This window comes from Coturnix japonica, chromosome 2 (genome assembly GCF_001577835.2).
Source record: "Coturnix japonica isolate 7356 chromosome 2, Coturnix japonica 2.1, whole genome shotgun sequence".
Lineage (NCBI taxonomy): Eukaryota > Metazoa > Chordata > Aves > Galliformes > Phasianidae > Coturnix > Coturnix japonica.
Genome location: NC_029517.1, coordinates 20889266 through 20901667, shown reverse-complemented (window position 1 = coordinate 20901667; position 12402 = coordinate 20889266). Strand labels below are relative to the sequence as shown.

General features: G+C 37.9%; 1 protein-coding gene across 3 annotated transcripts; it reads left to right on the top strand.

The window, feature by feature from the left end:
* Positions 1-1868: 1868 nt before the first annotated feature.
* Positions 1869-11422, top strand: LOC107309078 (sterile alpha motif domain-containing protein 9-like). 3 transcript variants are annotated; one of them, XM_015853536.2, is made up of 4 exons: positions 1869-2140; positions 2323-2429; positions 3619-3757; positions 4295-11422. In XM_015853536.2, exons 3-4 carry the CDS (start codon positions 3738-3740, stop codon positions 9030-9032), a joined length of 4758 nt encoding a protein of 1585 aa, XP_015709022.1. In that variant the 5' UTR covers positions 1869-2140; positions 2323-2429; positions 3619-3737; the 3' UTR covers positions 9033-11422. The 3 variants fall into 3 exon arrangements, with proteins under 3 accessions (XP_015709022.1, XP_015709021.1, XP_015709023.1); XM_015853535.2 differs by having other exon boundaries at positions 1870-2140; positions 3696-3757; XM_015853537.2 differs by lacking the exon at positions 3619-3757 and having other exon boundaries at positions 1871-2140.
* Positions 11423-12402: the final 980 nt, after the last annotated feature.

Below are 12402 nucleotides of genomic sequence, written 5' to 3'. Positions count from 1 at the left end.
GCAGCACAAATGCTCACCTGAGAAAACAACAGAACTGTGTTGGGAGTCATTTGTGTATTTTCCTTAAAACTCCACTTTCCCCTCCAACTTCACCTCGCCAACTTGATATTTTTCAGGCCATCTTCAATTCTAAATCTGTCTTTGAAGCACTTTCCAAGCCCCTTAAGCCTGTTATTCTTGGTCCCATCCATGTTTTATAAAGAAATATCCAATATGTATATTCACTTATGTATCCAATAAGTATATTCACTTACTGTAGGTCACTAATCTAAACATCAAGCCAAGACAGTTAGAAAACTAGATTCCATTTGACATTCTTTTCAGTTATGCCTGAAATATACAGCCAAATGAGGTAAACCTTTGAGAAATAATATAAATGAGAATTCTAAATCATTTGGTTTAGAAAATTTGATCAGTAGGGAAGACCAAAAACATGTGTCTGCAAGGTGAAAATCAACTTATCTGTGCTATATTTCAAACCATAACAGCATTCAAAATGAAACAAATTATGGCAAGCTCAAGTTATGGCAAACAATTTCATGCATTTTGATTATTGGCTGAACACCATCCCATGAAAGCAAAAAATATGCAGCTTGGCCTTTTGTCTTGAAAAAGGGATTTGAGAATAAGTTCCAAGATCACAAAAAACAATCATTTTTGTTGTTGTTGTTGTTGTTGTTGTTATATTTGCATCTCCATTTTCAATTGACATAAATACATTAAAATATAAATAAATACATAAATACAGCCCAAAACAGCACAGGGAGAAGTTGGGCTGTGGTCAATCCATAGTAGCCCTTCCTCCTTCTCTTCCAGTGACCTTAATCTTTGCCCTTCATCTGTCCTCACTCCCCACACCATCATGCAGTGCTTTTCTCTTTCTTAAGTACATTTTCCCGGACAGGCCACCAGCATGGGTAAGGGTCCCTGCAGTGGGGTTGTTGGAGCTGCCTGGAACCAGCTGTATCCAGCACTAGGTAGCCCTTGGCCAATCCTCACAGGGCTGCCCTCCTGCTATCAACATCTTGCCACCTACACCTGCTACAAGGACATTTAGCTTCTTTGTCCGTAAGCTTGAACACAAAACATAACTCTGCTAGTGAGAGCACTCTTGCTCCTGCATTTCTAACTGTATTCTTTAAATTCTTGTTGTTGGCTTTCTCAGTTGCATGTCAAGGCAAAGGATGAAAAATCAGGGATGTGGCAATGGTCAGAGCAGTATGGTACTACAAGGCTGGCGTCAGAGCTGTGCAATAGGAGCAGCACCCAGACATTGGGTGTTACTGCACCAAGAAGTTCAGTGAGTGTTGGGGAACAGCACAGTGCAATGTGAGCACACTACCTAAGAGTCAAGTATCCACAAAACTATACCCAGACTCAATAGTTCTTCTATATAGTTCCACTATATAGTTCCATATTGAACTGGACTCTTGATCCAAAGAAGGAGACCAGGAATAAAAATGCATATTTCATTGTAGGAAATCAAGGAACCAAGATAAGGAACAATTCAGTAAGACTGATTCTTCAGAAGTGCCTATAATGATGTAGAAAATCACTTTGTATATTATTTCCCTTCTTTTCTCCTCACCCCAGTTTTCTACTTGTTTAAGAATGTCAATGTATTCATTAGCTTTTTATTATCAATAAGTTCTTCTGTGTTTTGCTATTTCACATGTTTCTGGAAAAAAGACTCATAGAATCATAGAATCACAAGGTTGGAAAGGGGAAAGGACTTACAAGATTATCTCATCTAGTTACCATTGCTACCACAAGCTACTAAACCATATCTCGTAGCTCCTCATCCAGACACCTCTTGAACACTTCCAGGGATGGCAACTCCATCACCTCCCTGGGCAGGCAAAATAGCTCAAGATAGTACTGTATAATTGCTTTAATAAAGGCATCCTAGATCAGAATTCTTTATTTCCAAAGGGAACCACAGTCGTTTCCCAAAACAGAAGAAACAGAGAAGCAATCCTGCTTTGTAAAAGGGAAAGCAAAAGGGGAGGAGATAAGCGGTACCTCCCAGACACCCTGCAACTATTTCCTTCTTCTCTGCAACACCCAGCCTCTAACTTGTTTAGTCTGCAGCATCTTAGACATGGCTATGGAAGGTTAAACTAGAAGTGTGTAAGGAAAGGTAAGGAATAATAAATATTCTGAAGGAAGCACTTTTGTCTCTTCTCCAGAGATGTGTTTTTGTTACTGAAACAACTGATCTATGCTCTTTCTTTCCTTCCTACTTTTTGTAACCTCAGACTTCTGTTAGAAGTTTAAAAATTGATTTTAATGTTTTTGTTTTGTTTTATTTTTGTTCTTTAGTTGAGAAGAGTAGTTCAGACAAATCTTGGATGCTGTGGTTTGCTGCTTGAGCAAAATATGCTTACTGGACAACTGTAGAAAGAAAACTGCAGAAGAGAACAGTTACAGTAAGTACACACATACTGGAATATCTTATGTAGAAATGGTGGCTTAGTCTGATGTCATTTCGTGTTTCTGGGGCATTTGTTTTATACATTAAATGATGTATAATCTACTAAAATAAACTCTTCCAGATCTTCTGTTAAATTTTTGCATGTGAAAACTAGCTGTTAGGAGATTATGCTGAATTAAGCCCAGAGAAAATGTCCTCAAAGAAAGTATTCTGCAGCAATAATATGGTACAGTGACACTGCGTTGGAAAAGGGTGAGTCACATTACTAGCCAGTAACATGAAATCTAGAAACACTGCATCAAAACTGGGAAATGAAGGTATCTCATTCTAGAGCTTTCTTTCATTAGGAGTTATTCCAAACTCTAAAACATAGAGTAACTGTTTCAAAGGACATAAACCTATTTGCTTCTGTGTTAGGAGTACACTGTGCTTCCATTACTAAATTTAAGTGGTGGAATTCAGAATTGTACTTTTACAATTGTAAAGGACCAATACAACACTGCTGGGCTGAATACAGTCACTTGAGTTGGAGAAATACTTTGGTTTCAGTTTCCTTTCTCAGCTTTCAGACACTCTGGGTGGAGTTACTGCTCTGGGTGGAGTTTTGAACAACTCGAAACTAGCTTTCCTTCTTTTCCTGAGAGCAAAGGGGAGAGTCCCTTAGGAGCAAAGACAACTGCAGCTTTCCCCAGCCTGTGCCCCACTTTTCCTTCTGCCCTGACAGTTCATTAGTTAAATCCAGAGACTATGAAAACAACAATATTCCAGCACAAGCTATAATAAACCCTTACTATTGCTTCCTATTAAGGAAAACTATTTAGGAAATCATGTAATAGATTGAAGAACACATGCTATGATAGTAGAAAATGTAATTTCTTCAGTAAAAAAATATCTAAGAAGTTACTTTGTCTCAAGAACAATCCACTACCAACAAGGAAAGTACAGAAAGTGGAATATTACCACCTGTGCAATGACTGTAACTGAGTGTAATTCCATAAAAAAGTAAATACTAACTCTATCCCTAACCCTGATGTAATTCTACATTTGAAAGTATAAAGTAAAATAGGACACTTTTCAGGAAAAACCTTCCCTTCTCTTCCCTTCCCTTCCCTTCCCTTCCCTTCCCTTCCCTTCCCTTCCCTTCCCTTCCCTTCCCTTCCCTTCCCTTCCCTTCTTTCCTCAAGGTTTATGCAGAAAGACCACTTTTACCAAGACCAAGAGAACTGTAAGATGCATTTTTGCTTCTCATTCATCTCTTCAGATGCTGCTGACCAGCTTGATTTTGTTTGAGAATACTTATTGAATGCAAAACATACTGAAAAGGTAATACGGAGACCTTCCTTGCATTTGCAATAGCAAGAGTTGAGTAATCACAGCAGTTTATTTCTACATTATTCTTTGCAGTGTTATTCAGACAAATCAAGTACCTAAGCACATCTAAGGATTGAAAACAGTTGAGTTTCTGTGTGCTTCTCTAACAAATTGCAAGCTTAATGACAGCCAGTTGTGAGTGTGTTTCATATGAGATGGACTAAATGATTGCAAATTGGTGTCCAGTGATGACAAATAGACACCAGTCAAAATTTTTTTGTAGTGTCCACTATGGAATAGTTTGAAAAGAGGATTCAAATAAAATTGTTCCATAAGAAAAAGTAGTATGTCTCTTAGAATCAGTTAATGCCTTGTATGTGATCTGACTTCACATTCCCCTGATGTCCTCTGATTGAATCGTTATATTCCATGTGGCATATTACACAAATGAAGAAATTAATGGCGTACAGATGCAAGGAAATGTGAGTTGTTCAGTAAATATGCTATTATAAATCAGTATTAGTAACACTGTGCTTTTTTTCCTTAAAGAATGGAGGAAGCAAACAGTGAGAAAAAAGAGAAGTTACATTTATATCAACATACTGAAAAGTGGACAAAAGAAGAAGTCAAACAATTCTTAATTGAAGATGTTAATATTGACCAGAAATATGCAGAAATCCTGTATAGCCAAGATGTAACTGGTTCTAGTTTGAAACTATTGACTAAAGCAGATCTTGTGGATATGAGCATACCTCATGGGCCTGCTGTTCAAATCATTCATTTCCTGAAAAAGCATGGCATTGTCGCTGAAAGTTCAGACCCGGCTATGGGACAAGAAGGCAGTGAACAGTGTCTTGATGGAAAAGTGGATGGAGAAATTGCAAAGAAGGAGTGCAAGGAATACAGGTCATCGAACTCCAGTATATTGCAGGACTCTGAAAGGGAGCCTATAGAGAATAAAAGAGAGGTAAAGACAGCTGATGAGAGTGTACCAGACCAGTCACTGTCAAGCAGCCAGCACCCAACCAGAAACATGTGTATGCCACATCCTTTTGATAATTTCAGTGATGGTACTCGATATATACAGCATAATATTCTTAACGTTCCTGAAACGGGGCCACTCAATCTCATTGATCCAGCACATGAATTCAAATTACTTACCAACACAGAGAATGCACTAGAAGAGGATATTAAGATGAAATTCAGCAATGAAGTCTTTAGGTTTGCTTCAGCCTGCATGAACTCTCGCACAAATGGCACTATTCATTTTGGAGTACATGACAATCCACATGGGGAAATTGAAGGAATAAAAGTTACCAAGAAAGAAGCTTACATTGAGCATTTTAATAAATATATTCAAAAGTACTTTGTTGGGGAATACATTGGAACTGCAAAAGCTTGCATTAGAGATCCTAGATTTGTGGAAGTATTATTACCAAACGGAACTCCATCAGATATGTTTGTCATTGAAGTAGATGTGGTTCCCCAATACTCCATATGTCATACAAAATACTTCTCTACTAACATATATGATTTCAAGAGCAATGGTTGGAAAAAAGCTGTCTTCATCCGGGATGGAGCTAGTTCTAAAAATATTCAAGGTACAAAAGAATTTAAAACATTTACATGTAATTTGCCATTATTAGCAGACTCCCGTAAAAGAGCAGAAGAAGAATATAATTTAAAGCAAAAGAAGACAACACTTGAAGGACGAAAGCTAGTTAGTCTGCTCACTGGCAACAGAGATGTGCTAGATGACTCTTATTATGACTACTACATTTTGGTAGCAAACAAAAGCCTTTCGAGTCAAACATCACACTTAGACTTTATACAGGAAATAAAATGGTTTGCTGTCCTTGACTTTGATTTTGAATCAGAAATGAATGGTGTACTTAAGACTTACCGAAAAAATCTAAGTGCCAAAATTCACTTCCCATCTCATTATGAGAACAAGATGGGTTCAGTTGCTGAACAAGCTGAAAAGCTGAATCTGCATCAGGAGACCAACTGGATTTTCTGCAATGGTGGATCAGACTTAAAAGGAAATAAAGAACCACCATTAGATCCCACTTCATGGCAACGAGAGAGGGCTGCTGAAGTCCGAAAATTGATTTCATTTCTTTCACACAAGGATGTAAAGCAGAGTGGAAAGTTTTTAATAGTGTTTCTTTTGCTTTCCCGAGTGGAAGATCCATTGGATCCCTTTACTGAGACGTTTGTTACATTCTACCAAGAATTAAAGGGACTAGAAGACATGGTCTGCATTTGCATTGGTACAGGTACGTATCAGCGATGGAAAGATCTTCTTTGTGCTAGAGGTGTTAAAGAGGAAGAACTTTCAAACAAATGTGTTTCTAATTTAACCCTGGAGATGGTAAATGGTACCATCACAAGAGCAAAATCAATGACAAAGTCTTCCAGAAGACTTCTGCCTTCTGTTGGTGGTTCTACCACTCTCCTAAAGAAGGAAGATGATTTCACAGAAGCACTGGAAATACTGTGTGAAAATGAATGCAAGGACACAGAGATAGAGAAGAATAAAGAACAATTTAAAAAATTCATGGAAGAGAGGGAAAAAGATTTTTATCGAGGTGGTAAAGTGTCATGGTGGAATTTTTATTTTTCTTCTGAAAATTATACATCAGATTTTATCAAAAGGGATCGTTATGAAAACCTTGAAAATCTAATTGTGTCTTTGTCAAACAGTGCTAATCAGTCACCTGTAGAAATTGTCAACCTTTACCACCATCCTGGCTGTGGTGGAACAACATTAGCTATGCATATCCTCTGGAACCTCCGAAAGCATTTCAGATGTGCCGTTCTGAAAAACAAAACAGGTGACTTTGGAACGCAGCTGACAACTTTAGTCACCTATGGAGCAAACAATAACAGTGGCTATTTACCAGTGTTACTTCTTGTGGATGATTTTGAAGATCAAGAAATCGTCTATCTTTTGCAGAAAGAAATTGAGGAAGCTATAACAGAAAAATGCATTCGGTATGTAAATCCTTTGGTGATAATTCTGAATTGTATGAGATCTCAGAATCCTGATGAAAGTTCCACAATCAATTCCTTGAATAGCGTTTCTTTGAAACAGATTCTTTCTGAAAAAGAGCAGAGAGCCTTTGATCAGAAACTAAAAGATATTGAACAGATGCATCAAAATCCTGACAATTTCTATTCATTTATGATTATGAAGAAAAACTTTGATCCAAAGTACATAGAAAAAGTGGTTAAAAAAACCTTGCATAACTTGGATATGACCTCTAAACAAGCACAACTTGTTTGCTATCTAACACTGTTAAACTCTTATGTAGGAACATCTACACTTTCAATATCACTATGTGAAGAATTCTTGGGAATTAATTCTCGAGATTCTGGCAACAAAGACAGACTGATAGAAAAAATGGGAATCTGTTCCAATATTCTAATGTATGTTCGGAGACAGGAATACACAAGATACCGAGGTCTACGTATTGTTCACCCATTGATAGCATGGACCTGCCTAACAGAATTTAAGCAAACATATGGCTTGTCCAAAAGTGAAATAATATTGCAGTTATTGAAAGAGGATTTATTTTATGAAACTCCGTTAAAGAAACTTATTCGTGACATACAAACCTTGCTGATTACTAGACAGCGTAAAGAACATGGTGATGATTTAGACACGTTGTTTTCCCCTTTAATTGAAGCTATTCAAAGAGAAGAGGAGTCTGCTATTGTGGAATGTGTGTTAAGACAAGCTTCCATTAGGTTTAAGAAAAATGCTCTCATTTGCCAAGTCTTAGCAAGATACTTTTACATCAAAGAGAAAAAATTTGACTTAGCATTACTCTGGGCCAAAGAAGCCAAACAGCGAGCACCACACAGTTCATACATATCAGATACACTAGGTCGAGTCTTTAAAAGTCAGCTAAGATACTGGGTAGACCACAAAGCAAAGAGTGCAAATTTAACAGCTGAGAAACTGGAACATTTGCTAGATCTTGCTTACAATGCTTCACAAGCTTTCAGAATATCTCAGCATCAAGCTGAAAATGAAGGCAATGAACATCTGCAGCGTCAAAAGCTTAAAAATAAGTTTCAAAGTTACAATACTTCTGGTTATCTGGGAGAAATAGAAACTGGTCTTTATGTTATTGATGTCCTTACACTTGTTCCTTTCATCAGCAAAGAAGTCTTGCAGTGTAGAGAAAACATGATAAATCATCTATCAGAAATTAGTGGTTTCATTACAGAGAGTGAAATGTTTGCAGCACTTAAACGTTATTCCAGCTTTATAGATAATTTGCAATCAAATTTGAAAAGGGCGTTTGATTTTTTTGAAGACTACTTTGTGTTTTTCAAAACACGGATGAATGAAAAAGAAATTGCAGAAGCAAATATATACAGAAAGGTTCAAGAATGCTTTACTAAATTCACAAAAATATTTTGTGATTGGAATATTGATCAGCTGAGAAGCCAACAGCTCTTAAGGTGTCCCTTGACTCAGAAAATAGAAGCATTCAGAAAGATAATGGAGGCCTCCAAAGCAGACTCGTTTTCTGGACTTTTGGCATACCTTCACAAAAATCACAGAAAAGATGATAGTGAAATAGAAAGCATAGTATATGCATATGCACTTTTGTGTGATGAGAATCTACAAGCAACACTAGAAGAAAAACAGAATTTTATTTTGGCAAATGTTGTTCTGAATTGCATTAATCCTAAATCCACTGAGTTACATCATTTTGAAGGGCTGAGAATTCAACTTCGAAGTATTCTGGACAGAGTGGAACCAAATTCATACTGTGTAGAGCCTTTCTTTCTTGCCTCCTTGTTGTTCTGGCCTGAAAATAGAAAACAACTAAATGAAGATTCCAGGAAGATGGACTACTATCTTATGCGCCTAAGTGAGTCATTCAGAAAGCTCTATGGAGCTGTGCATCATTCCAAGCAACCTCTGGCTCATTTCTATCTTGCAAAAGGCAGTGGTCTGAACAAATTTGTTCACAAAAGAAAGATAGACCAGCTTTGTAGCTCGCTTCCAGAACAAAAACTGAATTCCCTCTGGCAGAAAGGAAATATCTGGGAGGAAAAGGCTGTTCGTGATCTTTTGCTTCCTTTAGATGGGAGAGCTGAGGGTACAGTTATCTATGTAAATTATGGCAGCAATGAACCCTATAGGATACCAGTGCAGCCTGCTCTTTCATGCCTATCGAAAAATGGCCCAAATATACAAAGAGTGTCTTTTTACCTTGGTTTTTCTATTGCTGGTCTCCTGGCATACAACATACAAAGTTTATAATTAAAACAATAAGAGCTGCATTTTAGTATAAATTATATATATGAACAAACAAATTATAAAACATAATATTTAGAAAACAAAAACATAATATTTAGAAAATGTGATGGAATTAAATGCTATGATTCTTAACAACCCTGCTTTGTTAGCTTTTTTGGCATTACTGCCAGGGAAAGATGCTTCAACACTATCCTCAGTCTTTTGCTTATTGTAAGAAGGATTATATATTATAAAACACACATCAAGCAACATTCCCTGACACTCCTTTGTACCTGGTGAAATTTCAGCACAAGATATATATATATAAATAGCTATTTTAGTTTCAAAGCACTGTGGGGTGTTTTGTTTGTTTGCTTTTGTTTTTGTATTGCTTTTCTCATTGTATATGTTTGAATTTGCTTACAGACCTTTACTAATAACCAAGATATGCATCTTGTGAGACAACAGAAGCACTTTAACTTCCTCAGGGCATTATGAAATGATTGTTAAAGATGCAGCTAATTCCTGCTCCATAGTAAAAACAAACCTGATTGAAGCCAATTTAAATATATTTTTTCTTTTGCGGTCTGCATGCAACTGCTTTTTAAAAAATGAAAAGATACATTTTGGCCTTTCTTTTCATTATAAAACTCATGGGTTCTTTCGAGTTCTCTTACTGCAAAAAAAAAANAAAAAAAAAAAAGAAAGAAAAAAAAAAGAAAGAAAAGAAAAGCAATTTAAAGACTTTAAATTATCAGTGACTGCATTGGCTTCCTCATGTGTATAAACCTGCCTTCTTTGTTTGGACACAATCAATGTTCCAAAACCAGTAAAATATACTGATGTGAAACACCAGAAACATGAAGTTACTGCCACCCAGCAGGGATGAGGCACTGTGCAAAATGTGGCATTTTTCACTATATGCAGTTCATGAAAACTGGAGGAGTTTGGCACAATTAACTTCCTGAGAAAGGTCTTCAGGGTAGATCTTTTATCAGCCCGCAAGTCCTCTTTTCTCCTTGTGTCAGGCAAGAAGGCAAGCAAAAATAAATGACTTCTCAGAAGAAGGCAAATAAAAATCACTGACAAAAAGAAAAAGAGTAAAGCAGCATGCCATTCCACTGTAGTGCAACTCTTTCAGTTGCAAATGTGGAAAGGTAGCTTTACTATATAATGCAGACTGCTCCTTAGTCAAAATATATTTCTTTTGGCAGCTCCCTATTGCAGTAACCATTTCCCACTGACTGCACACTGTTTTCTCATGTATGCACTTTGTTTCTAATGGTATACTTTTATTTCGGGTAGGATGCTCTAGGATCAAGTTGAAAAGTAATTCATAATTTGTTCCAATTAGTTCTTAGGAGGTCACTGTACAATTTAACATTGTCTATTTACCCTTCCAAATAAAGATTTACAGCAAAGAATTTGCCTTGTCTTCTTCAGAGCAACTGGAGACTTCAGTCTGCATCTCAGTCATGTTTCATAAGAACTGCAAGTTTAAGTAATGTTTGAAAAGAGCCTTAGCTGAGGGGCAGGTTAAAAGGAGGAGATATAGAAGAGGTGGCACTTGAAAGGGAAAATCATTGGGGACATGGCTGGAGATGCACTGCTGTAAAGGAGCAATGCAGGCTGAGGCTGGGACACCTCTGAGGGACTGAATCATAACTCCGACTGACATATAGGAAACAAATCAGGAAGAAGGGGCAATGGAAAAGATGATGAAAATAATAAGAAGGACAAGTAGCAAAAAGAAAACACTACACACATATACCAACTTCCTTTGCTGCCATTCACACTACCAGAAGCACTAGGAAGGACTGAGTATAACACCTTGTGAAGACAAAGTTGGATGCATAAAGAGGTGCTGGACTGAAGTTCAGCCTGAAGAAGGAGGAAAAAATGCATTTCCCAATGATGATCTTTAAGGTCCCTTCCAACACAAGCAGTTCTAAGATTCTAAGTGTTTGCTTAGCTGTCTTTTGGCTTGTCAACATTCCAATCTGAAATTAAAAGTTATATTTAATTTGGCAATAAATTAAGTTAAATTGCCCAGTTTGAGACTGTTCTGCCTGTAATGTGCCCATTTACTAATAACCCTTGTGTTCTGGCATAGTGGATTACATGCTAGGCTCACTACATGCCTACGTGAGTGTACGGAAGTAGATTTTATTATTTTTATATAACAGTCTGTTTTTTATAGAATTGTAATTTTATCAGTAGTAGCTTATTAATAAATACAGGAATTTGATAACATCCTTAACTGTGCAGTGTGGAACTGTACTTGATGATACATATCATATGCAAAGGTCAACAGAATTGCTCTTTGCAAGTATTTCCTATTTTCCATTACTTTGTACAATGGCTTATAACTTTGTTAATCACTGCACTTGAAAACTAAACTCTCCCATGCCAAATATCTGCCTCAGATTTATTTTTTATTAATTAAAATCTAAGACCACAATAGCTTCCAAGAGTGAGGTCAATAAAAAAAAGATGCTGTAGTGCCCATGCTGAATAACTCTTCCAGCTTTTTTCAGCATGCTCAGGAATTCTTTAGAGGAGTTTACGACATTTTTTATTCCGGGAGGAGAGAAAAGGTGGAGGTAAAGGGAAGTGCAACTACATGAATATGGTTGCAAAGCTTGAAAAGACTGTCATTTATATATGGGCTTATGCAAACTTGGATGTTTGTATGTATGACTATGCAGATAGCAGTCCCAGAAGCTGCAGGTCCAGACTATCACAGGCCAAATCTAAGCTAGCAGTGCTGAGACCTAGAGAGAAGAGCCCAATGCTGTGTGGTTGTACAGAAGCCAAGGCCACGTGTGTAAGGAGAGGGAGGGAGGCCCAAGTTGCTGTTTGACTTTCACAAGCCATGGCAATGATACCTCAGCAGCTGCCTCCGTTGTGTGGTCCAGCTGTTGGAAGATCCAAGGCCCCAGTGCACCCAAGCTGCCTTGGTAGGCTATTTCTGGAGGAGCCTAGTCTCATTCCTGCCTTGGTTGGGACTGCAGCAGAGGAAGCACAGATGATTCTGTCCTCTCAGTTCAGCCAGCTCCTGCTGATGCCGTAGTCCCATCCCTAAACAATGAAAACTGAACTTAGCTACAGCATGGTTGGGCAGGAAGGCCTGAGTTAGACACCCGAGCAGGTGCTTGAGGAGAGAAGGGCCTGGGGGCTGTGGGCGTGTGTGATGACTCGTTTGCAAAAACAAAACAAAACAAAACAAAACAAAACCGTAGCTCTTACAGCCTATCCGCCACAGAATATTAAAAGAAACAGGCCACGAAATGTCAGGCTCAGGGCTGCGGGCGGGCAGCAGGCGGTGCTGTGGCTCTGCGTAGCCCGTAGGACAGCCTGAGAGCAACGGGAAGCGAGGCTGAGCCTGCAGGGC

What these genes read in the sequence shown, in the direction of transcription:
- LOC107309078 (XM_015853536.2), top strand. Translation starts at nt 3,738, where the DNA reads ATGCAAAACATACTGAAAAG. An exon ending in ATGCAAAACATACTGAAAAG is followed by an intron (nt 3,758 to 4,294) that starts GTAATACGGAGA and finishes TTTTCCTTAAAG; the next exon opens with AATGGAGGAAGCAAACAGTG.